Raw genomic sequence first — 25,598 nt, forward strand, 5'->3', positions numbered from 1 at the left:
CGAGTCCAGTCCACGCTCACAGCAGGTCACAGAAGTATGCGGTCGGTTTTAATTTAGCGTACGAGTTAAGCCTTCCGCAGCAGCAGCGATGTGAGTAGTAAACTTCGACCAGACATCATTAGGCTCCAAAGCTGGATGACCTGATTGTGGTTTTGCGGACCTAACGGACGTTGCGCATGGTACGCAGATTCTGCTCGTTACATTCGGTTAACCAGCTGGCAGTCAATCATCAGTACGGATCAAAGCAGGCAATTAACGGGGTGACACAGCCCTGATTGACTACATCAGGCGCGCACGGTACGCACTCAAGCTGTCAAGCTGTGACGTTTGCGCGGTTAGGTGCGCGGGACTTGCGAAATTGTGGCTACAGCTTTTGGCTGATGGTGAAGAAAGGACATTAAATACAAAATTCTGTTTTCTCAATTATATCTTTCACCTGAAGGACATTTCAGGGAAGATGTCATATGATCCATTTTTCGCCTTCCATGCTGCGATGCGCTGAGCTATAATTTGTAAGCGCCATTCAACGGCGCGCCATCAATTCGGTTGCTTGGTTCCGGTTTCTTCCGAATTGCCCACCAGGGATCATTCCTAACAAAAGCTATAGGTCATGTGTCTCTTTTGATATGCGTGTGTGTGTTTTTTTCCACTGCAAATCCCACTCAATGTACGGGCTTTTACGGCTCCCCGGGAAAGATAAAGCCGACGTCCGGAGCCGTCCGTCCGTCCGTCGTTTCGGAAGATTGGAGGAAAATTAATCCGAAACCTTTGTGCGCTGACCGATGATGGTGGCGACAACCAGTGGTTCAAGGTTGACGCGCCTGCCATCACACACAAAAAGGTGACAGGTTGCAGATAATGGCAGCCCTTCGGTGCGGGCTAAGAAACGCATGAAACGCTTTTCGTTGCGTGTGGTGTCAATGTGACCCCTCGTTTGCTTTGGATTGGATGCCTTAATTCATCCGATTTTTGTTTGTCATTTTTCTACCGTTACATCCTCCGAATTCTACATAGGTATCTACCAGAGGAAGAGATCACACGAAGGACGCTGACGGCATGACCGGTTCGAATGGGCTCTTTTGGTGGCACCGGTCCGATAGCAACGCATTCATCCCGAACCGATGGCTCAAAAGACTACTTTTCTTGATTGCAACTGGTCAGCCAGCTAATGGATTTCCATTGAAGCAAGGTTCCGGGTAGGTTCCGGACGGAGGAGCTTTGGATGCGTGACATCTCAGCCACTGTTCCCAGCTCATTCAGTGTTAATAAGATTTTCGTCCGGAAGTGTGGCCTTGGTGATGCTATTACATCAGGTAAGCTTTTACGTTGGTACCGCTGGTGGCCAACCTTTTTGAAAAGCGAATCAAAGTTTCATGTTCTTATCAAAACTTCATTACCAAGACAAACCAATAGGTGTACGGCACCGGTTAATATCTGCACACCATGAATATCTAATTTAACTATCTCGCATCTCTCGACACAAGCAAAAACGGGAACTCGGGTGAAATTAGGCCTAGACTTACACGATGACGACGAATTACTTGGGCAAACTTTCACCCCAAGCATTCATCAAACTTTGTGTGGACAAAAAAGGGGTCTTGAAGATTATACACACACGCATATATCCCTTGAACCGTTCGGGACAATCACGTATCATTACAGCTGCCGGTTCGTTATCTTTTCTCGGACAGGTGCGCGAAGAGCCTGCAAAACTGAGGGGTTTAAACTAATATGGAAGAAAGTTACAAATTTAATGGCGATTAAAATTTCTTCGCTTACACGTGGTATTACACTGTTGCTTCCGCTTCGTCGCTTTAAGAGCCGTTGTTGGTGCGCCTGCTTCCGCACCTCCAGAACTATCACCCCAAAACGTGCCACTATAGTGAGCATCCACTCTGCCACGGCAAATGATGATGATGGGTAATGGGCTACGGGGACATCATGCGAGGAAGCGGTGCCACTGGGAAAGGAGTAGTAGCTGGTTGATTAAAATCTAAATAATTTAAAATCAGCCTCCCGGGAGTGGCGCATGTCTTGGCGCAAAGTTTTGCAAACAACCCAGGATGAGCCAGGAACGTGCCGCTGGTAGGAAAAAGTTTTCTAATATGTGTAACATTGATGAAGAGGGGACATGTTTGGGGGTGGGAGAGATGAAGTTTTTTGTTCGGTACGGTCCTAGTGATGAACATGGAAGGAACTATGAACATTGCTCAAGAAAGTGTTGAACATGCCGCTAAGGAGAGTTGCAGCCTCACCAAAGAGGTGTGCATGGATGACAAAATTTGATGCACTTACCTGGCCAGGAGGCTTATTTTGTTTTTCGGAAGTTATGTTTGCCTTTTCATTAGGTCTTTTCTTTCACTTACTTTGGCGATTTTATAGAATGACAGTTTTGAGTCGTCCAGGAGAAGCATAATCCAAGGAGGCGCAGAATATCTCTTTTTAAATTGTACGTTAAATTATTTTATTCTGATGTATTTGTTTGTAACATACTAGTACTTCCTTGATTCTACACAAATTCCCCATATAAGTTCGTACTTTTAAGGTGAACTGTCGGTCAAATATCGAACATCAAACTGAACTGTACTGAACTAGTAACTACACATAGTTATATAGTTTATTTGATCTCCACTATTTCCCTTTATTTACTTCATTTTGACTTTTTACACAATCCACAAGGTATCAACCGTCAAAGCGAACCCTTAATCTTCGTCACTATCATAATCGAAAACGCTGCCTCTTCACGTCACACACTACACGCCACATACTCAACCAGCATCAATCGGTTGAGACAGCTGCGGTTTGAATCGAATGGTGAAGCCATTGGGGAGCCATCCTTTGGGGAGTAGCTATCAGTCTTGTTGGCCCAAAAGTTCGAGGCCTACCAACCGAAAAAACCGACTCTGACGCCAGGATAGCCGTTTGCCAAACATCCCACGAGAAAAATGGAGCGACCACCACCAGCGTGCGTTCTGTGGACGCGGACGAACCGTTTCCAGCCTCCTATCGCCAAGGGAGCGTAATTCATCGGCTTCCGGTTTTGCCAGCGGAAGCACGTGCTTCGAAAACAGCCGAACTACCTTCTTTTTTTGCAGACATGGGTAGTATATTCGATCTCTAAAATACAGACACACACATACACGTACCGGTTGTCTTCGCTTTGGATCTTCTCCTGTGTGGCTTTGAGAGGTGGAAAAAAAGTTGTGAAGAAAAGTTTGCAAAGTAGCGATGGGTTTGCCTTCATCTGAACGATTTTTCACCGGTCGCTTCTACCGCACCAGGAGAAAAGGGGCGCAAAAAGGTGAGCAAAAGCAAAAAGCGGAAATAGATCTTGTTCATCGGTGTAATTTATGTATAAAGTTAAGCAGGTTCGTTTCGCCGGCGGTTTGTTAAAGAAACGCGAATGGCCGGGGCTGTGGTATGCAGAATTAGAGTTCCGATTTGAAAAGTTCAAGAGCTTTATAGATTGGCTGGCGTCTGCTTCTTTTTCTTCTTCATGGCTATCGTTTCAGCTTCGTCGTTCGGTTATGGAAATCGGCCAAATGGAATGCAGATGGTTTGTTGCGCGTTAAAGATGAAGAGAGTTGGTTCTTTCGCTGCTCTACGCCGTTCAGAATCTTATGCAAATCTTCGATTATACAGATAGGAAGACACAGACAGATAGGAGGGAAGGGTCACCGCACCGCAGCAAACAAGCAACATCCGATGCATCGTTTATGTTTTGCTTTAAGCACGCTCCCCCGGACCTGGAACCGGGCCCGGAGGGTAATAACTCATGTTCGAATCTGCGATGTTTGAAAGGTATGGATTTAGTGTTTTTTAAGGAAGTTGTTTTGCATACACTTATCTTGGCTGCTTTCACCCATCTCCCACAGCTGTCTCCCAAGCTGTGGGGAAAAGGTGTGGGATGGTTTGGCTCGTTGTTTTGATCTACAGTACCACGAAATCGGTCGATATCTTCCATCTTAAGACTTCAGAGCGAAAGAGAGCGAGGGTGGGTTTTGTGATTCAGTTCAGTTTGGTACAGAGATTGGTTTGGTTCGTTTGAAGAGCTACATACCAGCCAGCTTGTTATAACGGGATGAGAGCATTAGCCCCTGAAAAACCTCTCATCAATTTAAATCCATCAAATTGCCATTTTTCTGCAAAGAAGCAGATGGGATATTCGGTTTTGCTCAGTGTGTGTGTGTTTGGATTAAGAACATTCGAGCTGATAAGGGGACGATGGATGAAAGCCAATTTATATGGGTTTTCTCTCTATGCACTAGAAGACCTGGACCTGGAGGGGCTGGTTCTTTGTATCTTATCTTCTTTTGTATATTTTTTCATACATCATATAGTAGATAATAGCTACGAAAATTTCAAGATTTAATTTAGGCGGCGCTCTAGCAGCAATCGAACACGACATCCGACACGAACAAACCCATATAATCATATGGAGGTGCACTGTCAGACACAAACAAACAAACAAGAAAAACGTCGAGTCGAACATGTCAGTTGATTCTGTCTGTGATGTTCGATACCCACCTGTGCTGTGAGTACCTTGGCTGTCAAACGCTTCACAGCTACAGTAGATAGATTTCAATTCGGGACATTTTTAAGTTTGTTTACGTAGTTTGTCTCTTTTTCTTCTTAAAATTGCGTGCAAAATATTTAAAATAGCTATCAATAATTATTGTTAAACTTTTCAATCAATTATAACATCAAATATAAAGGATTGAAACGTATTAAACTATTGTGTGTACATAATCCATATGTATGCACTGTATGTGTTTTGGCATGGACGTTTGTTTACATTTTTCAATATTAAATTTGAATGATTTCTATGTTATTATAGATGTGAATAACTAGTAAATTATGAGTTGAATCTTCCCCCTGTAGGTGGATATTCATTTAAACTATGAAAATGCTTCATTTTCGAGACGAAAAGAAAGGCGTATTGCAGTGCATCATGACAGGTCTATAAGACATCCAACAGCTGACAGAGCACCTATCGAACAGAGTCGTGTTTGTTTGTCTCGTTCGATTGGTCCCAGAGCGCCGCCTTAATTTGCTGTTCACAAAGAACAGCGTACTTTTCGTCGATCTCGTCTAAGTGTTAACAAATTCCAAATCTTGTTTCCTTTTTGATTTTTAGTATAAGAGATGTATCGCCTTTGCTACTATACAACACATATCAGTATTTGAGTTCATGAACATCCTTCCAATCTAACTACTAACGTCATCAGACTCTAAGAAAAACAAGAGAACAGAAGTATTTTAATACACTTCTCTATTATGATCAGATAATCTCTTCTTTCTGGAAAAATACGCTGCTTTATTATTATTGCTTTCGTCTAGATGTTTTATCCCATAGAGCCTTTTGTTTTAGATTCATTGGGATAGGTTTATTAGAGATTTGTTTAAATATCGGTGATTATTTGTACTCGATAGTGTTGGGTAAATCTGATTCAGATTCAAGAATCTGAATGAATCTTTGAAATAATTCAATTCAATTCTGTATCTCGATTAGTAAGATTCAAGAATCTCGAAAGATACGCGAATTTCGAAAGATTCATGAATCTCAAAAGATTCTTATATCTAGAAAGATTCTTATGTATCTCAAGGGATTCATAAATCTCTTAACATGCATAGAGCTGGAGCTTTCTATTGTTCTTCTTCTTTTATTATTCTACATGGTCATGCCAGACTATACAGGCTTTCGAGACCAAGTAGCTGGACAGTTTGTTTTACGGTGAGACGGTCCAAGCGAGGATTGAACTCACGACGAGTATGTTTAGGTGGGATTGGGCAAATTATATATTTTGAAAATTATACATCTCTAAAGATTCATAAAATCTTGGAAACACATGAATTTAAATGGATATATGAATCTTATTGATTCAAGAATCTTTGAAGATTCATTAATCTTTCGAGATTCCTGAATATTTAGATATTCACGAATCTTTGAACATTCTTGAATCTTTGAAGATTTGTGAATCTTTAGAGATTCACGAATCTTTGAAGATTCAACTCGAGATTCGAATCATTCATAACCGAAGATTAATATGAATGAATTTCAACGAAAGATTCATGAAACCCAATACTAGTACTCGAGTAACGTGGGTGTCTGGTTATTGGAACCTTTTTAACCCGAAAATCAGGACGAGTAAAGTCTTATTGTGAATTTGTTTCGAAATAGACATCGAAGGTACTCTTATTATATGCAACAAAGACATACAATTACTAGGTTTTCCATTTTTTCATACCGATAGGTTATATTCCTACAGCAACGCCGGGGTAACGGATTGGCACGAGACCGTGAGCGATGTCGGACACTCCTAAAGCCGGACAAGACCACAAAGCGATTGTAGCGCCGGATAAGTATGCAAGTATTATATTCTCAATAATGACATGACATTTATTTTTCACATCGTGTTTTAGTACTAATGTATTACAAAAGAGTATCACTGTCCAATTTAGACCAATTTGATCAGATAAGGTAAGACATATGGCAGCAAAGATGATAGAATCTAAAGCCTTGTATCAATCTCATCATTATTCCCTCCCTGTTACAGCGTGTTATTATTTCTTGAACTTTAGTTCCGAATGAGTTGGTTATCTAAGATATTGTTTTTAAACAAACCAAAGTTTGATACCATTTTCAAGAATTCTATAATGCATAATTTCACAATCAGAAAATACATTTCCTCACGACTAAACGTTATTTATTGACAATTATTCGAGCACTTCCGGTTGATGGACGCCTTTTGACGCAGTGGATTTTTCTCACTCTCTTTCCCACTAAAATATCATTTTTGCCGCAGGTCAATCAAGCATCTCGCCATCAAACGAAACACCACACTCCGCATTCCAGTCACGGAGCGGACCTCGCATGGGAAGATTTATCGGTGGAAATTAATTTTCCAGCAGTCGCACCAGCAGTAGCAGTTTTATAAACCACTGTAAAGAAATAACTCATTGTCATCTTCCCAAAACATTCGGGCCTTGGTACAAACACTCATAAAATATCAAAACACATCACACACACAGGCACCGTGGCGACGGCCGTAAAGTAAGACATTATCCATCCGGACGGGCGTAACGTGCGTTACCAGCCAACAACCAGAAATGGCTCTCTGGAGACAAGCCCCGGAACTGGGGTTTGTTACAACCATCTAACGGCATTGGATCATTTTCTGTACTGCCATTTCTAGCAATAGGCAGTTGTGAGTTGTGAGTTGCGTAGAAAGGATTCACAACCCTCGATGCACAACCGAAATGGTTCGAAGAAAGTATGTGTGGAGGAGGAGGAGGAAAAAAACACGACACTAAAATAAAAATCTATCCACCGGCACTGTGCACGAACTTTCTCCACGCCCTTCGGGGTTGGGGAGGGCAAGGGCTCGTTTCGCACCGAACGAATCTATTATAATTATCTCCAACTCCCTGCTGGCCCATGATGCTGATGATGGTTAGGTTTGGGGAGGGGGGGGGACTCTGTTTTTGGGCCTATCTGTCTCGCACGGTGTATTTTACCTTTTTTTCGCCTCCAATCTCGTTACATCGTGGTGCGTGGTGCGTTATCCTCCAGGGTTTGCGGTCATGACGAGACAAAGTTAGAAAGGGGGAGTGTAAAGCCCCCAAGGCGAGTGAGGCTAACTGACTTCAGCGCCGGCAGGATGGGTCGTTTTTCTTACACATTCGTTTATTTCCTATCCCCCCCTCCACCGGTCTATTCCTTCCAGGCTTCCTGAAATAGCCCACGGTGGGCATACGTCACCCCTTTTTCCGTGATCCCTTCATCCAATGTGAGTTAGGTAGCGTTGTGCAAAAAGGGGGAAACTTTTTCCTTTTTTATTGAAGTCTAGTGTTTTATAGTGCCTTCCGAAAAAAGGGGAAAAAAGAAACAAAAATACACCTTTAGATAGCAAAAAAAACAAACTCTGTTTTGCTGCATCGCCTTTAACGCCCGCGGAAGGCGGCGCGCCTTCGCTTGCGTAAAAAAAACACGCACCGTGTGGTGGATGATGGCTTCACGCGGCGAAGCCGTTGCACCGGCAAAACCTCCCCCCCTGGCTGCAGGTGTGCAGGATCAGTGGGATTAAATGAATGGCCGCAGCCGGAAGGAAGGATGGATGAGTCTTGCTTACCTTTTCTGTACTGCACAAACAAAATAGAAAGAGCAACCCGAAGGTAAATGCCCTCCAATGATTACTGTTGATTGTTTTGACGAAGTGTAAGGGATAAAACATACACACACAGAAGGGAAAATATAGCTGAAAACCCGGAACAAAGGATAAAGCAAACGGATGCGAAGGAAACACAACCAGGATCTATTACCCCGTTTTTCGCCTTAGCCCCTTGGCACGGTGAAAGGTGTCGGTGAAGCAGCACTGGACTGGAGCCTTTAAGCTGCCCAGAACAAGGGTCCGGGTGAAAGAGAAATTAAAAGTAAAAGTAAGGAAAAAAAACCCCGAGGAAAACAATTTCCACGTGAAATTATCCACCGCGTTTTTTTGTTTTGTTTAAATGTCCACCAACCACCAGGGCCATCGGCGAAGGTGAATGTGAGATGGTGAGAAAAGGTAAAGGAAAAAAGGTAACTCATTAAAAAGGAAGCTCCAAGCGGGGCCAGAAGAGGGACCAGAAGGCCAGAATCCTTTCGCTAGGTGAGCATCAGGTCCTTCCGGTTGTGCACGGTGGTGTGGTCATCTACAGCAGCGAGCATCGTTAGGGAGGGAAAACGAGCATGAAAAGTAGGCGGGGAAAAAAAAGATGACGCTTGATGATGGAAACTCAATTATTTTTATTATTCTTTTTACCAAGGTTTTGGGTTGGATATTGCTGGTCCGGCTTTGTTGCTTTCGTTGCGTTTTTTCTTCCTCCCCCCCCCCCCCCCCCCCCTAAAAAAAGGTGTCGTCTTGGAATGGATAAATGTTATCTCTTCTGCTCCTTTCGCGCTCTTGTGTCGATATTACAATAATGTTTCCTTTTTTTAGAGCTCGCGGGTTCAAGCATCAGTTGCTGCAGCTGCAGTGCTGGTGGAAAAGGATTTTCTTTTAAACACGTTCAGACGGCCATCTTCCTCCCCGAAAGTGAATCCTGCTGTAAATCGTTCGTCTAACTACTTCCAATGATGCACGCCGACGCGACTATCCCTTTCGGCAAACGAAGGGAGGAGGGGAGGAAGGACTTTTCCCAAAAGGTGTAATAAGACGTACAGCAGTTTTTTTTTTCTTCTGTTCTGTTGCTTCTCCCACTTTTCGTTTAACACAACCGCTTCACTCATCAACTCCCGGGTTTTTTCCCCTCCCAAAATGTCCCGCGGGGCATGCTCCGCAGCAAGAGCTATCCTTTTTGCTTAACGTTGGCAGTTTTTTTCATCTTCTTCTTCTTTGCAACAACTTCCCTGCACCTAACAGTGAACGCTTAACTATTCGCCTTGGGGGCAGCTTGCTTCAACAGTGCGGTGCAAGAAAAGGTGCTGGCGCAACGGTGTAAAAGTTTGATTAAAACCGGAGCTAAGAAAACTTTTATTCTGCTCAATTACAGGATACAATAAAGATAACATAATACGCGATTGGGGTGATGGTGGCGGTACTGCAGCAGCAAGCTGTGTGCACGTTGCTTCCGGACAAAAGTTGCTGCGGGCTGAAAGAGGGCATAAATATTTAAACCGAAATTGCCGTTAATAAACGCTCGTTATGGTTTTATTGTGCTGCAAAGGGGTTTGGGGGGTGTAACTTACACGTTTTTGGCTAAGGTTTTTTGCTTGTTAGTACTGTACTATATGTTTTGAAACTCTTTTCAGGAAGAAATAAGTTAAATGTTTGATAAGAATTTACGTTAGTAGCTTATAATTTCGTGTCACAGCTGAAACTGAGCTGCTGTTTCCATAAATAATGAAGAATTAGCATCAATTGCCCTTTAAGTTCTTATATAAATTAATACGTTTACTTATAGTTATAGTTGTTAACCTATTTTAAGCCATTTTTGATTGTAAATGAAGCCGTTTACCTTATTTTCATTTTTGAATAATCTTTTCCATGCTCAAATCCATTGACGAAGCAAATACTGGAATAAGTCAATTAAAAACTATTGTTTGAATAAATAAAACATGGATCTGAATTCCAATATTGGAAGATATTAAGAAAATATAATGTTTTGAGAGACTCAAACCGGAAAATATACCTTCTTATCTTCTATCTACACCTACCTTGCCATAATCCATCAGCATCAGTTGCATTGTGTGTGGGATCGGCAAGCCTGCATCACGATTTTTCATTATTAAAAACTCAATTGACGTTTCATAAATTGGTGTCAACGAGCTTCGTTAAGAACAAAACGAACCCCCTCCTGGTCAAAGGAGCACCGCAGGGTAAGCTTACGGTGCAAATCTTCCCATCGCTTGCACATACTGCCACGGACATACTGCAGTCCGACTGGGGAAAGTGTGTCACCGATGGGCGTACGTCTGCACGAATTAACACACGAAGCGATTAAAGACGGAAATAATAGCTTAACCCAGACAAACGGATGAACTGGGTGTGTGATGGCATTTGGTCCGTACCTCGATGGCATTTCGTACTTGGGATGGCTTCATCTTCCCGTGGCTGACCTACGGGGCTCGTCGCTGGCAGTATCATGGGAACGGCACACACGATTTTGATTAGCCCTCTAGCTTACCGTACGGTACGCCGTACGGGATCCCCTTTTACTGGCCAAACGCTTTCTGCAACCTCGGGACTTTCGTTTCTCTCATCAAACGGCTGATGGATATTGAAAGGCGAATGAGCTCACACCGGCAGCATCGTCCACGATTGCCGGGTTTCGGGGACGTGTTGAAAGTTTGTTGCAATCTTTTCTTATTGTCCCCACAAGGGCTGGCCCGGGGGAAAGGGAGTAGTTGAAAGTGGTTTTGGCTTGGATCATGGCTGAAATTGCCTCCAGGAAACGTTCATCCATTCTATTGGCACAAATCTGAACACACGCCTGGACAATCTGCAAAGTGCAATGGACCCTTAGGGGGCTCTGCCCCTTCCTACTAGGACTGATGTGCAATAAAATCAACCCATTTGGAGCAAAAACCGACGGCACAAGATCGACCACGGAGGGTTGAGAGTTGCTCTATGTAATGGGGATTGCATTACAAAAGGGAAGTGCACATTAGTATGCTCATTGAAGCGGTCGGCAGGCCGGGGGTACACTGCCCCCAAAGGCACAACCACAATAAATTTGCATTAAGCCTCGTCCCGTGCTGAGAGTGCGTCTTTGTGTGCGCGTTCTTGTTTTTTCTTTTGCTTCTCAATGCGAAGAATGCGCATCGCAGTAGGTGTGGGAAGGCTACACATGCAACATACTAACAAGCCAACCAGCCAGCCAGCCAGCCTGCTCCCGGGTGCGACGACGTTCTCAGAGCCTCCTTCTCCGATTGTGCGTTTGAAATGCACAAAACGTTTTCAAATGCTTGCGCATAGTTCAAACGAAACGAGGGTTCGGTAGCCCGGGCAAGGCTCGGTTTGATGGTTTTTAAGGTTAGGCAAAGATGCTGTGCTCTGCTGTTACATCTGCTGGTGGATGAAATGAATCTACGACTACGATCGCAAACATTGTTGGAAAGCTTTAAAAGCACTCCATCAAAGGCCTAGGTTCGATTGCAAACGGAACGGTATGAGTATGGCTCGGTTCCGGCTTTAATTGATTCGGTGCCCTTTCCCAGGCTGGATGGCTCTATAATGTAACATTTGTACGCAGTGTTTGACGCTGCTCCGGGATAGGGGAAGCTACTGGGTGCTTATGGGTAAAATATTGTTTAAAGCCGTTTGCACTTACGCACGGCACATTATAACCGGTGCAACCAACCACATTTGGGTGGTGTTGGTGGTGGTGCGCAGGCAGAATGATTTCACTTATCACAAAACTGAACAAGATGTCGGTGCAGAGACACGCTGAGAGCGTTGCCCCATTATCGTTAGTGAGCAAAGTGCGTTATTTAGGGGGATGCTAGCGAGGGTTACTATAGGTTGTCGGTTCCGCACGTACGTAAGGAAATATAAGTAATAAGCATTAAAGTTTAATTCTCCGAGTGCGTGACTCACAACTCGCGTGTGGAGGTGTAGAGGCAACAATTCGACCGGTGAGCAGTTGATGGTTGGGCTAGAATTTAAATGGCATAATTTCAATTTCGGACACGTGTTGGAACGAAGAGGATCGTTTGGATCGTTTCAAAGTTATACTTTTACTGTTGAAGTTTTATAGTATTGTTGTACAGTATGATAGCTCATGAAATGTCTTAAGATTTTCATATTTTTATGTTTTTTTTTGCTTTAAATTAATTCTTTGGAATTGAGAATCCATCATTTCATTGCAGAAGGAACATGTTGAAGCCTCGTGCTTGACTCTACAACTTAGAAATAGAAAGCCTTAGAAGCAAAACCTGAAGAAGCATTGTTCAGGGATTTCGTGCTTATTGCGAACTCTGAAGTATGGTAAAGTCCAGACATTTTCGAAAGCTAACAAAATATGAAAAGATACTACAGATATATGCTCAGTTGTTCTTTACGAAAACTAGTATTAGACCATTTGCCAGACAATTCTATACGGAGTCCACGATAACGAAAGAAAAGAACAAAATTGAAAGACCAACACAAGAAGAACAGAAAAGTCGAAGACTAAAAATGACCAGCTATCACACCGAAGTTCTTACAAAACTCAATATCTTGTCTTTTGATTCCTTGGTTATCTCAGAACCTCTTTTCCTCAGAATTTTGGTTTCAGGAACTAAAGCCTTCATATGGTATACTACAGCAATAATTGAACGAAATGCCAATTTTTCATTATCTTACTTTAAAACACAACACAATTAACACGAAGAGCATATCAATAGCTATATCTTACGAAAGAGTGTTCAATATCATTCAATACCTAAAACTCATCTATTGGGGCTTTTCCATGATGGTCAGATGCCATGTGCATAAGTGAGCTGTAAATAATTAATTCTACGCTTGAACTTTCCTTCATTTCTGCTTTGAATATCGTTCAACTGCCTCATCCTAGCCAACAAATGATTCGCACCTTTCAATTTGGAAATCATCAACCCCAACTGGTAGAATGATCTTGATCGGAGAAAATGGACCCTCCAATGCATATGAAGGCCCTCCGTAGAAAAGGAATAAAGCAATTCATAAAATCTTAAACTATCATCTCATATCCAGAGAAAATCATTTTCCCTTCCCGAAGATTGTTGGAAAGGTATAACCCTTGCCTCACGCAAGTTGTTGGTTTTAACGTCGTATGTGTTGTCTACCTTCAATGCTCCAATGCCCGGTATATTCCTCGTCTGGCCAAATGAAACCATTTGCTTTTCCCCGTTTTTTTTTGGTTTCGATAAAATCTATTAAGAAAACGGATTTTCTGATAAACTGATTCACCGCTAAGCATTGGGCGGAAAAGCCGAACGGGTGAAATAAATATGCGCTTGTTTCGATTCGACCTCCCCAATTCCGCCTTACATTTGGCAACAGTGTTTGGCGTTAAGCTTAAGGTGGTCAAGCCAAAGAAGAAAAGGGGTAAAAACACACAAAAAACAACAAAATGAAAACACATTTCTCCCCAAGGAGGGCGGGTTCGGGTCAGATAAGACAAATCGCTACGGCACAGAAGAGCCCGGATTGCGGGTGGCCCAAAGATGACCATCACTACCGGCTGGACAACCACACCGAGGGGGGTGGGAAGACTGTTCAAAAAGCAGTTTGCATAACCGGTAGTGCTGTGTTGTTTTTGTTACTGTTACCCATTTTATCACCCTAACCGGACGCATCGGACCTAAAAAACAGGCCAGTTGATGTCTGCTACCTCCAGTAGTGGGCGAGCTATGTTGCTGCTAAACAGAAGAAAACATAACTAGAAAATCACCCACACACACCCACACACACACACACACACACACACACACACACACACACACACACACACACACACACACACACACACACACACACACACACACACACACACACACACACACACACACACACACACACACACACACACACACACACACACACACACACACACACACACACACACACACACACACACACACACACACACACACACACACACACACACACACACACACACACACACACACACACACACAAATCCGAATCGAATCGCTTCCGGTATCACGGTGCACTTGGGTTGTTTGACCGGGCCTGTCTATTGTTATGGAAGGAGATTAGATTTGCCTTTCTGACCCCTTTTCCCTCGACATTGGGAAGTCTACGCTTAAAGTGTACTGTTTGGGGGGATGGGAAATTCAAATTTTCCTTGCCACTGCCATATGCCGATATGAAAATCCTGCCATGTCAAACAAAAAAGGATCGTTTCGCTTTTTTCTCCTTTTTAAAACACACAGCGAGACAAGGACAATCGGTCGATCGTTTCAAACGCGGGTGTCTTCTAACGCACCCCTAAAGAAGGCAGTTTCGGCAAGCTTCGACAAAATGGTCCTTAACCCGATACTTCTCCCCTCCCCTCGGGGGTGGGCTGGAAAGGGGGAAGGAAAAATCTAGCCATTCATAAATATTTATTACACTGGATGGTCAGCGGTAGGTAGCCGGCTTCTTTCTTATCGTGGCTTCGGACTCGTTTTTCGTTTCATTTGAAATAATAAAAGTGTCCTTTGAATGGAACGGCCTTCCTTCATTAGGCTGATACGATGCGGAAGGGGGTTTTTTTTTTGGGGGGGATCGTCCTTGTCATGAAAGCCTAGCCATGTCAAAGGTCATCCCGCGTGCAAGTAGTCAATCGAAGGGTGGGATGAGTGAGCTCAATATCATGCAAAGTTCGATACGGTCGGCTTAAGTGTCTGCTAGCGGAAAAGGGGGAAAAAGCAACAAAGAAAAGCCTTTATCTTTCGAACCCAAAAAGGAAAAAAGGTCACCTTAAACATCCCTCTCTATGTCGTTTATCCAAAGTGTATGTTGTTTTTTAATTAAAATCGAACCGTTGACAAACGTGGCAGGAGTTCCACTAAGGGGATGACTAAGTGAGCAGGTCAACTGCGAATGTTTGGTTTATTTTTTTTTTTTCAAATAGGAAATGCAAATTAGACTTTTACATGCGGCAAACGGTCTCTACCAAGGATTCCCTTTCGATTTTACTCATGTGCAAGGTACCTAGGGTAGTGTTTTGTTTTAATCTCGCCGCCAGACTGCCGTTTATCGATGATTTGCCTTGACTTGACGGTTGACTGCAGTTTGAAGCATCCCCTTGCACGGTCCCCGGCATGACATGATAGATGACACGGCATAATCCCATGCGCCAACGTGCCAATTGTTGTGTGGGCGAGATCTGGTCGGTTTGGTAATTTATACTGCGACCGTTCGTTGTGGTATTGTCCTATTCCAATCCTCCCTGTTGTTTGATTGCCTGTTTTGGTTGTGTAACATATATTTTACATTGACAGATCACTGTTGCGCACATCAAACAGCTGTTGGGGGTACAGGTTGGTACGAGTATCAGGAAGCATGTAATCATCTGCATTGTAGTGATGGGTAAATTCAACAAAAATCTGGAATCGCTTCTGAATGACTCCGCCAAAATAAGAAGCGGTTCCGGAAGGTAGGTGCAAAATTCTGAACTCGGAGTCGACCGGAGCCGTCCGAAGCCGATAGTCGGCAGCCGGAGCCGGTCGGAGGCGTTGGAATCGTTGGAGCCGTCGGAGCCGTCCAGAGCCGCTAGTTCGCAGTCGGAACCGTTGGAGCCATCGGAGCCGGTTGGAGACGTCGGAGTCGTTCAGACTTCAGTCTGTTACAACGACTCGGACGGCTCCGACCGGCTCAGGACGGCTCCGACGGCTTCAACGGCTCCAACAGTTCCAGAAGGCTCCGACCGGCTCCGGCTGCCGACTAGCGGCTCTGGACGGCTCTAACGGCTCCGGGCGGAATCGACGGTTTGAATTTGTCAGAATCGGAGCCGGAGTAGCAATGCTCGGAAGCGATTCCGAGTCGTGAGTGCGATTCCGATGACCCATCACTACTGCATTGCCCTTTAGTTAAGATAGTCGTTTCGGGGAATGTGTTGTAATTCTTTTATTTACTGGCCACGGGAAAAGCTTTCTATTGGAGTAAAAAAGTAAAAATTTGTTTAGAATGTTCCGGCGATGCTACAGTCTACCATTCAACTTGATTTTTGTAAAAGTATGAAAAATCATTTGATTTGGATTTTCAAACTTATTTTATTTGTAATTTCATAAGCTTCGTTCGACTAAGCTTTGACGTAAAGCTTTATCGGGAAACGCTATTAACTGACCGATTATCGTTCAATCTGCTATACCGGTACTGCCCGATAGCGTACACAAAGGCGGTCAAACCTCGATGCCCCGTACACCCGTTTTCGTTTGATACGAACAGATCCGCTGTTCCAATCGATTGAGCTTTGTAAATTTATCCACGAACCGGGAACACCCATTCCCCGATCACACAGGAACAACAACCAAAAAAAAAAGGGGCAGGAAAACTAGAGCGGAAAACGCTTTACAGCAATATGCTCGTAAGCGTAATAATTATACATCCTGACCGGGCTCGATTGAGATGAATCGATTGAGCGTGCGGGCAAATATCCTTGAACCGATGGACGGTCGCACTTTTGCCCGTGCATTTTGCTTTTGCTGCTGCTGCTTTTTCCACCACTTGCTTGTATTAGCAGCAGCAGTGTTGGTGGCATCCAATCGAACCAAGTCGCTTCTAATCGGCTCGTTTGCTTCTATCCCTTTTTCCTCTCAAATTGAAAAAGCTTTTCGTGGGAAATCGGAAAAGCGAACTGCCAGCGGGTCCATCCTCTTACGTTCAATCACGTCCGGCCGTGCGGTAGTCAACTCTAGTTTGATGAGAGGTTTTATATTTTTGTTTCCGGTCAGCAAACATACGGTCACACGGGTGTGTTTGGACCGGCAAAGCTTTCCCGGGTTTTAATCATGCTCTAAGTGTGGGGCACAGTGTCGACTGCAGTTGCGGGTTGATTGATGTTTGCTTTAGGCTGCAAACCGACGGGGTGTGCAAATGATTGCGTTTCGATAAAAAGGGATGAATATCATACATGGCTGGTGATCGTATTAGATCGCACGAGTGTCCCGTAGATATGGATGTAATTTACGCGTCACATGCGTTTCGATCCAATCACGTGTAAAAGTTCTGCAGGCAAGAGTTGGCAATGGAAGAATAAATGAGCCCAGAGAGCTTTCATCCATGAGGAGGCATTGGTTGTTTCGGAAAAAATGAGCTTATCAGCGAATAAAGCTGTAAAATGGTTAGTTGTTACAGATATGTGTCGTTATAATGATAAGGTCTCTCTTGGGTATCCAGAGGGCGCCACTGTACAATTGCTATGAAGCTACGAAACCAAATATGATTCGCTTCAACAACTTGTTATAATTTTAAACGAATTTTGTTCAGTTGTGTTATTGAGATAGCCTCTTTTTCTTGAATTTGAAGTATGCATAAATAATGATAAAGGTATAAATCTAATACCATACTGTTACGAATTACGGACACTTAAGACGTTGTTGGCATCTAATATTTTCTAACTAATTCAATTTTATTCGGCCAAACATCTGTTTTACTCAATTAACTAAAGCAAACTTTCTACATTTGAGAAAGAAATAAAAATTTCCAATAATTTTACTCTAAACATAGCAAAAAAACATAAAATTGCAACGGTATTTTGATTCATATTTCGGACAGTTTCGAGCTCATGTTTCAAATTACGGACGATTTGATTCATACTCCGGACAGCCTCAAAATTCCTTTTATAATATTCAAATTTCCACTAACACTACACTTTATTAACTTGTTTTAAGGTCTGGATACTTGATGCTGTATGTTGGTGTCCTCCTAGACGGACAGAACGACGGTCTTAAATGGAACGGGATTTGGGTGCTGTTTTTCTATTATACTCGTAGATGAATAGAACCGAAGAACTGCTACGCGAATTGATTACGAAAACTGCTAAAAATGCCTGTGGTGATGAACTGATCGACAAAAAATATTTATTTACTGTGTCATCAGGGCCTACTTGGGGTCAGATACACTTTTTATTGATTCTAGTACATCATGGCAATTATCTAAAAATTTAAAAGTGGCATGACCAGTGCCTAGCTATGACCATATTTAATAAAAACAAACCAAATGTCCGTAATATGACATGAATTTCGACATGTTAAGCACGTAAAATAACTTATTTAAAAAATCGCATTTATCATAAATCATATAGTTTGTGTTACTTGTGTGGCTGTACTGCTTCCAATCAAATGTCCTGTAAACATCACTCACAATTGAATACGAATCCTTTCGGCTTACAGTTATACTTGTTAGTTACAGTTGTTACCCCTTTTCATCTACAACAGGGAATGCAACTCGACAAACTTTATTCACCTAACTCCAGGAAAGCAAATTTTAAGTGCATCGTTTCATAAACCCTTACCCCACGGAAACGGACTCCACCGGCTAATTCAATGGACGCAAAAGGTTGCCGAACGACGTTGCGCCCCGAAGCTTACTGCGCGTATCCTTCGCTTCCAAATTTTCCACCATCATTAAGCGCATAATCAAAATGTCGTTAGCGTTTGCAACTTTCAGGCCATCCAGCAGGTCCAGCAAAAGTTACGAACCAAACGATGACCAAATCATCCGGCACGATTCACCACCAAACTCCACGAAACTTGCAGCCCCACAATCTTGTCGCGTGAAAAATCATAAAAAATCATAAAACTTCCGAATTACTTTCCTTTCTGTTTGGGATCGATCGTTGCTGGCAAAACTTCAATCAACAAAATATTTGGACATTTTTTTGCTCTTCGCCGTGAATTCCGTTCAACGAGAGACTTTACGAGCGACTGAACGGGAAGGGACGGGGGGTCAGGCCATCGTTCAATGAATTGTGTGTGCCGTGGTTCGTTGAAAAGCAATGGCCGGTGGTTTTGGTTAACTTCACCCGAAAACGGTTTCATACTTCCGACCCAGGAATGGAGGATGTACAAAAAAAAAAGGACCAGAAAACACCATCTTTTCCCCTTCGCGCTAAGGCTACGGTATGGCATAATGTCGTAAAAGTTGGAATTGTTATCAAAATTTTGATTTTTACCGCCCAACCTCTGCCTGTATCATGCACTCAACTGTAGAGCGGAGGTTGTAATTTTGACAAGTTATAAACCGTCTTTCTATGACCGATTGTCACTACAGTCGACAACAAGGTGGTTTGAGAACACAGTGCGGGGAACGTAAAAACCGCGCGAACGAGACCCATTTGTTGCACCATCACCCGGCGCCTGCGACCGTGCAGCAGTCGTAAACGGTGAATCTTGTTGGGTGTAACATACGTAAAACATCGCTTTTTATATACACACACACACCAACCACCCTCTCCACCCCAGGGGGAGGCATTGAGAGGGGCTTAAGGTATGGCGTCTTAAAATGCACCACTTAAAACTGAAACGGGCGAATCGAACGTGCGGAACACTTTCGAGTGGAGCCGTCGAAATGGGTGCAATATTTTCCACCCAAAACACAGCCGCACACCAGTTTCCAAAATGGTGGCGTAAGGTTGCTTTTGTTTTGTTTGGGAGGGGGTGGGGAAGACGTTGCACCGATGTTGGTCGGTCACGGTGGTTTGGTTGGGGAGATAAAGTTTAACATTTAATAGCATTGAGTTTATCTAAGGAGGCGTGCATGAAATATTGGCGCCATTTTTGTTTGGCGATTATGGGAAGGAAATTGGTTTGTGGAAATGAAGGAAAATTCTTTGGGGAAATTGAGAAAGAAGGTGATAACATGGATAATATTTTATGATGAAATTAATATGACTTTTGAAGAAGAAAATTTAAACAGTTTAAGGAGGAAACGAATGAAATAATGATGACGTGAAATTCTACAATTATTTGTTTTAAAATGTTTTTTTTACGATTTTACCGTTTTTTTATATTTCAACTGGTCGTTTGGATGAAGTTTAACAATTTTCAAGAAAGTTTCTTTTTTACCTTTATGTCGTTACGTTTGCAGTGCAATCCAAAACGTTAGTCATGTTTGTATCACGTTTTTGTGTTATTTTATGAAGCGCCTCCTTCAAACAAATGCAGCTGAAAGTGCATCGGACCATCAAAATCGTTGCATTTGTCACCGTACGAAGCGACGCTCTAACCAAATCTTTTACGATGTTGACCTCTGTCGTTGAGTCATGTTTTATTCAGTACTTCAGTGCCGCGAGTTGTAGCGGGCAGCATGGTTTAAAATTTCCCACAACATTAGAATCGGATAAATAAATAATGAATCATTTTCTCAACCGTACCTTTCCTTTGAAAGAACCAAAAGCTCCACCCTTTATTTACTATTTCCACAATAAACAACGAGCAATTTGGATCATTTTGGAGTCCAACGGGAACCCACGAAGAAACCATTGCACCAGAAAGTAGGCGACGCTGTACCTTGTTTGTCAAAGCTTGCTCCAAAGCCCACGTGCATTTTCAATCAGGTAGGACGATAGACAATATTCTCAGGTAAACAGGGCTCCCTCCCCCCTCCTATTACATCGAAAAGACGGAAACCGGTAAGCTCGTGCTGTCCTTCACTACTTAACCATTCCGGGTGATGAAATATTCATACCCAACATCAAACGGAGGCCGGCTCGATGATGTTTGTTTGGGTGCGCCTGCCTGTAAAAGTGAACAATTCAAAGTCAATCGGAATGGACGATCGAACCAGTTAAAGGGCGGAAACGATAGCTTTTTCTTCGAATATGGATGGAACACCGGCACAATTAAGTGGAAACCCGTTGGGCTGGATTCGCATTTTTCAGTAGTCAAATTTATTTTCTCTTCAGTAGCCTTTTTTATGTTTGCTTTTTTTTATTTACCTTTCTCCAACTAGCTCAGTCTTATAACAACTCAGTTTAACATATTCGTAATATTATCAATAGTATTACACATTTCTTACGCGTTTTTGTCTTGTTCAATTAGTTTCCGCCTTTTTTATCAAATGTTTTATCTTTTGCTAACCTTTATCTTTTTTTCCATGATTGCTTTTAATTTTCACATGTTTTGTTTTCGTACAAAAAAATGTTCCGCTAAACAGGCTTATATAATGGGGGTTGCTTATACTGCTGGAGACAACTAAAGAATGATTTTTTACACTTCAATGGAACTCTCTTTTGCGCTATCCATTGTTTAGTTCACTCTTATTAGATTATCGCTTTTTGTTTACATTGTTTTAACATCCCTTTTACTCATTTCTTGTTTCATTCAATTATCAAATTTATGCCTCTTTTTCCACGATGTACATGTTGTGAGTTAGTGTTAGTGTCTGGTTTCTCCTTTTGAATGAATTTTCGTGTTTTTTTTCGTAATTGTTATTTGTAAAAATATAAATTATCTCTATCTACTGTACAAAGGTATTAATTTTGCAGAAAGGTTTGCTAAAAAGTTGTTAGTGTAGGGTCAAACAGGAAGCACAGAGGAACGCTTAGCAGATAAAGCACAACATAAACAGTTGGAAGTAAACAAAAGGTCCTTAAGAGTAAAGACACAAGAGTGTAGAGTAGGTTAGAAGGTAAGGATAAATTAAGAAGTAAAAATCGGATCATATAATGCAATTCACAACACGATTAGCAGCCAACATATCAACAGTTGCAATCAATAAAAGACTTTTCTAAAGACCTTTTTTACCCATCCTACAGTACAATTGCGTGTTAATAAAAACAAAATATCTTAATCTAATATGGCGCATTTGAACGATTTTTTGCAGCGAAGAAAAAAAACTAAAACAATTCACCTTAACCTTACGTACGGAGTTTGTTAACATTAGTCTAGTACGAGTTTTGCCATGGGGTTTTCAGTAATTTACATTTGCAGTTTGCTGTTATGTCTTACTAGCCTTGCCGTGCCTGCCGAGTAACATGCAGCGACGTCAACTTGGGAAAATCTCAAACAAAACAGGAAAATGAAAGCAAAAATGTATCGAGTTGTTCTCACATTATGTACATAAACACACATTCAGCACCGGTTTCGATCGATTGTTTTGAGAGTTTGATTGAATTGCTTCATTGACAGCCAGCCACGAGAGGAGCGGCGTCGCGCGACGCGCCTGCCCTATCGCACCATACACCCTGCAGCGCTATGCCCTGCACCTCATCATAACATCAGCAGCAGCAGTATGAAGTGCGAGTAGAGGACGTAGATGAAGAAGTTCGGTGAGTAGTTGTTAAGGCTGCGCTGCCCGGGAGGCACTGGCAGGGTGTTGCTGTTGTTGGCAGCACCGTCCGTCCCGGCGTGCTGGTGATGCTGATGGTGGGCGTACTTGTGCGGATGCTGCATCGTCATCGCTGGTGCTGCCGCCGTTTGCTGCTGCTGCTGATGATGCGGATGCGGATGATGATGAGTCGGGTGGTGAGTGTGATGGTGGTGGTGATGTGGCTGGTGCGTCTGATAAGCCGTCGGGTGTTGCCCCTGGGCCAGAAAGTGGTACTGGCTCGGTGGCTGCTGATGGAAGGGATTGGTAATGATCGACTGGGTGGTAGCGTTCGAGGCGGTCGAGCTGCCCAGGGCACGCTGATGCTGGAGGTAGTCTATGTTCTCGTAATGGTCCGAGTCGGGATCCACGTCGGGCGCCACGGCAAGCTGGTGGGCCGTCTGGTCCGGATACTTCAGGTCGTACCGTACCGGCAGATCACAGGCCGGCCGCAGCTCGCGATAATCGTTCGAGAGCACCTGCTGCGCCAGATAGCGCTCCAGCTCGAGCTTATCCACCTTCTGCGGCACGATGCGCTCGTGCACGTTCTTGCGCTCCTGGAGAATCTTTTTGCGCTCGCGAGTTTTGCGCCGATAGACGATTGCTGCGCCAGCACCGAGCGCTAGCAGCAGCAGGCTGAGCAGCACGCTCAGCACGGTTACTAGATGGGCCGGGCAGTTGATGTCGCTTTCGGACATGTTGCGCAGAATGCGACGCGTTACCAGCCCGTCCTCGTTCAGATCGCACCCAATCTCGTCCTTGTCGATCAGCAGCACGGTCGTGATGTTGGTGTGATCGGCCAGCGCTTTGCCGAGGAAAGCCACACCGTCCGGATCGTCCCCGTCGTCGTCGTCGAGCGTGCCGGTGACGAGCCGCCACAGCCAGCGGATGGTGCAGTTGCACACGAGCGGATTGCCCGCCAGCTTCAGGCGCTGCAGCCGATCGAGCGGGAACTGCACGGCATCCAGTGTGAGCAGTGCGTTCCGTCGCATGGAAATGTCGATGAGGTGCGGGTTGCCGTGGAAAAGCCGTACTGGGAGGGTCGAAAAGGAGGGATTGTCGTCGAGTGTCAGCACCTGCAGGTGTGTGTTGTCGATGAAGGCTCTGTAGGAAGGGATTGAGGGGAGAGAATAGGGAAAGGTAGAAGAAAGTTAAAAATTGTAAAACTGTGTTATGGAAATGAACCAAACGAGTTAGCAATAGTTGATTCTGGGTTAATGAGTTTGAATGGCGAATTAGATCGAGTCGATTAAGTCGACTAAGAGTAAGTTACGAGTCAGTGCGAAGAAGTTATCCATTTATCGAGATTTTATCCTCCAATAATTATTTCAAACAAGCTGCCGATCCAAAGAGTTGAACGATTCATCGGTAATTAACTTGCACAAGAGCTGTTGAGCTCACAAATGACTTAATTCATCGCTGAATGAATGAGTCAGGTCCTTGTCGGCGTAGAGAGTTTAATGTTTCGTTGAGTTTTAGCTATCAAAAAATTATTTTGCTCACAAATGAGAGACTTAGCTGCGAGGGACTCTTAAGTGAATCAAAACAGCTAAATGATTCATCAGGACTCATTTATCGAAAGAGTTTTTTGATTCACGAATTACAACACAGTGAGTTCCTTTTCGACTACGTGAGCTAAAACAAGATTATACTCCCAAGTTTGAAATGAAGAATTATTGATTTCGTTATGAGTGAGTTATCAGTCAGCGTTGAGAGCTGATTCAATGATTCAAATCCAATTCATGGGATAATCGCACTATTGAGCGAAGATTTAATTCACTATGAGTGAGTTTATGGTCACCAGAAGGAGTCTAATAGCAAATTAATTTAAAAAAAAACTCAATCAACTCAGTTCATTTACTGTAAAGATGTAACTGTTTCAATCACTACGACTCAGCTAGCAAAATTATGAAAAGTTTATATTTTAACGTTTCTTTTACATTTTCTTTTGCTTCTGGGTACATTAGAGGCTTTATTTATTTACTTGCATAATTTATTGAAGTACTTTATCAAATTCTCCACAAGACTTCAGCTAATGAGGTATATGATTCAGTTATCCACCTCTTCAAAAAACACGCCTCCATAACAGGGACTTTTGCTCCCCAACAACAGCAACACTCATCCTTGTTCATTGTTACAACTCATTTCACTTTGATTTTATTCCACCCGGTACATGCTCCAACCGCACCGGCCCCGGCCCGGAAAGATTGTCCCTGTCACCTACACAGCCCACAGGCCCCATGAAGTGCTGCGAGTTACAATGCAAATGCACAACGTCTTACAGCAACGATGTTTACGACGCACATGGTAAATCGAGCGAATGGTTGGTCTTTTGGCCAGGATGGGAGCATTTGTGGCTGGTACACATAAGATAGCATTGTTAATGGTGCTGCAATTTGTACGCTTCGTGTACAGGAAAACACATGATCGCGCCTGTTTGTTATACTCCAACCAAACGTATGGATATTTTTGTGTTAAAACGAGTAAAATGATGGCAACCGTTTTTGAAATTGAAATGAGAAAAAAAACAGTCAACAACGAGCTGAATGTTTCCCTTTTCTGAGTCACCGGTGGATGAGCGTCGTGCACTTCAGTCGACATCAAATTTAAAGACACGGATTATCTTTTACTGAATATGGTAGCCTGTAAGCTTGTTGGTACGAAGTTCATTCCGCAGACATGAAATCACGCATTTAACCTTCACATGTCTTGTTTCAGTTGATTGTTCTTTAACCATCAGCTCGTAAAGCGATCTTTATGCTCCTGCGGGGCTCATCACGCCAGCAGTGCCTTCAACTTTTATCATTTATTTCCCTTGTTTTGCTCAAGCAAAAGTGCATCTCAGACCGCACAATATATTGAACCTGTCAGAAATAGTTTTCTCTCTTCTATCGCGCCGTACGGGTAAGGATATGTGTTGCTCCCTGCCCGGGGAACTGTCAGCGGCTCTCAGCGGATCGTGCCAAACTCCATTTTTACGCCAACAAGACGGAAGCGACCCAAGGCTGCCACGCGCTGGCATTTGGCAGCTGCAGACACGCAGAGCTAACAATACAGATACTTCTTCCCTTTGGCCCTTTTGTGTGTTTTCTACCGACAACGAACGTAAAAATAGCTAAATTTCGATGCCTGCGATTTCCCACCATGGTGCCGTGGTATTAGCGGCAATTCGCTATTGTTCTGTTCTGCCGTGTCGTGCTGATGATGAACTATCGCACGCGTGTTTCGTCGTCTTTGTGCACTGCTATTTTTGCCCACCAGAACCAGAAGACCGTACCGTTTGGGGAGGGGGGTTTACACCAAATTACACGCAGCGCAAAACTTTCACTGCCGTCC

The 25,598-nt window shown here is 43.3% G+C and overlaps 1 protein-coding gene across 3 annotated transcripts in view; it reads right to left on the bottom strand.

The window, feature by feature from the left end:
* Nucleotides 1-20,821: 20,821 nt before the first annotated feature.
* LOC120902565 (nyctalopin-like) overlaps nt 20,822-25,598 on the bottom strand; it is an 86,187-nt gene continuing 81,410 nt past the window's right edge. For all 3 annotated transcript variants that reach the window (XM_040311406.1, XM_040311407.1, XM_040311408.1), the window contains one exon: nt 20,822-23,366. In XM_040311406.1, coding sequence (XP_040167340.1) covers nt 22,166-23,366 — 1,201 coding nt within the window. In that variant the 3' untranslated portion in view covers nt 20,822-22,165. The remainder of the gene's footprint in view (nt 23,367-25,598) is intronic.

Source organism: Anopheles arabiensis, chromosome 3, assembly GCF_016920715.1.
Source record: "Anopheles arabiensis isolate DONGOLA chromosome 3, AaraD3, whole genome shotgun sequence".
Lineage (NCBI taxonomy): Eukaryota > Metazoa > Arthropoda > Insecta > Diptera > Culicidae > Anopheles > Anopheles arabiensis.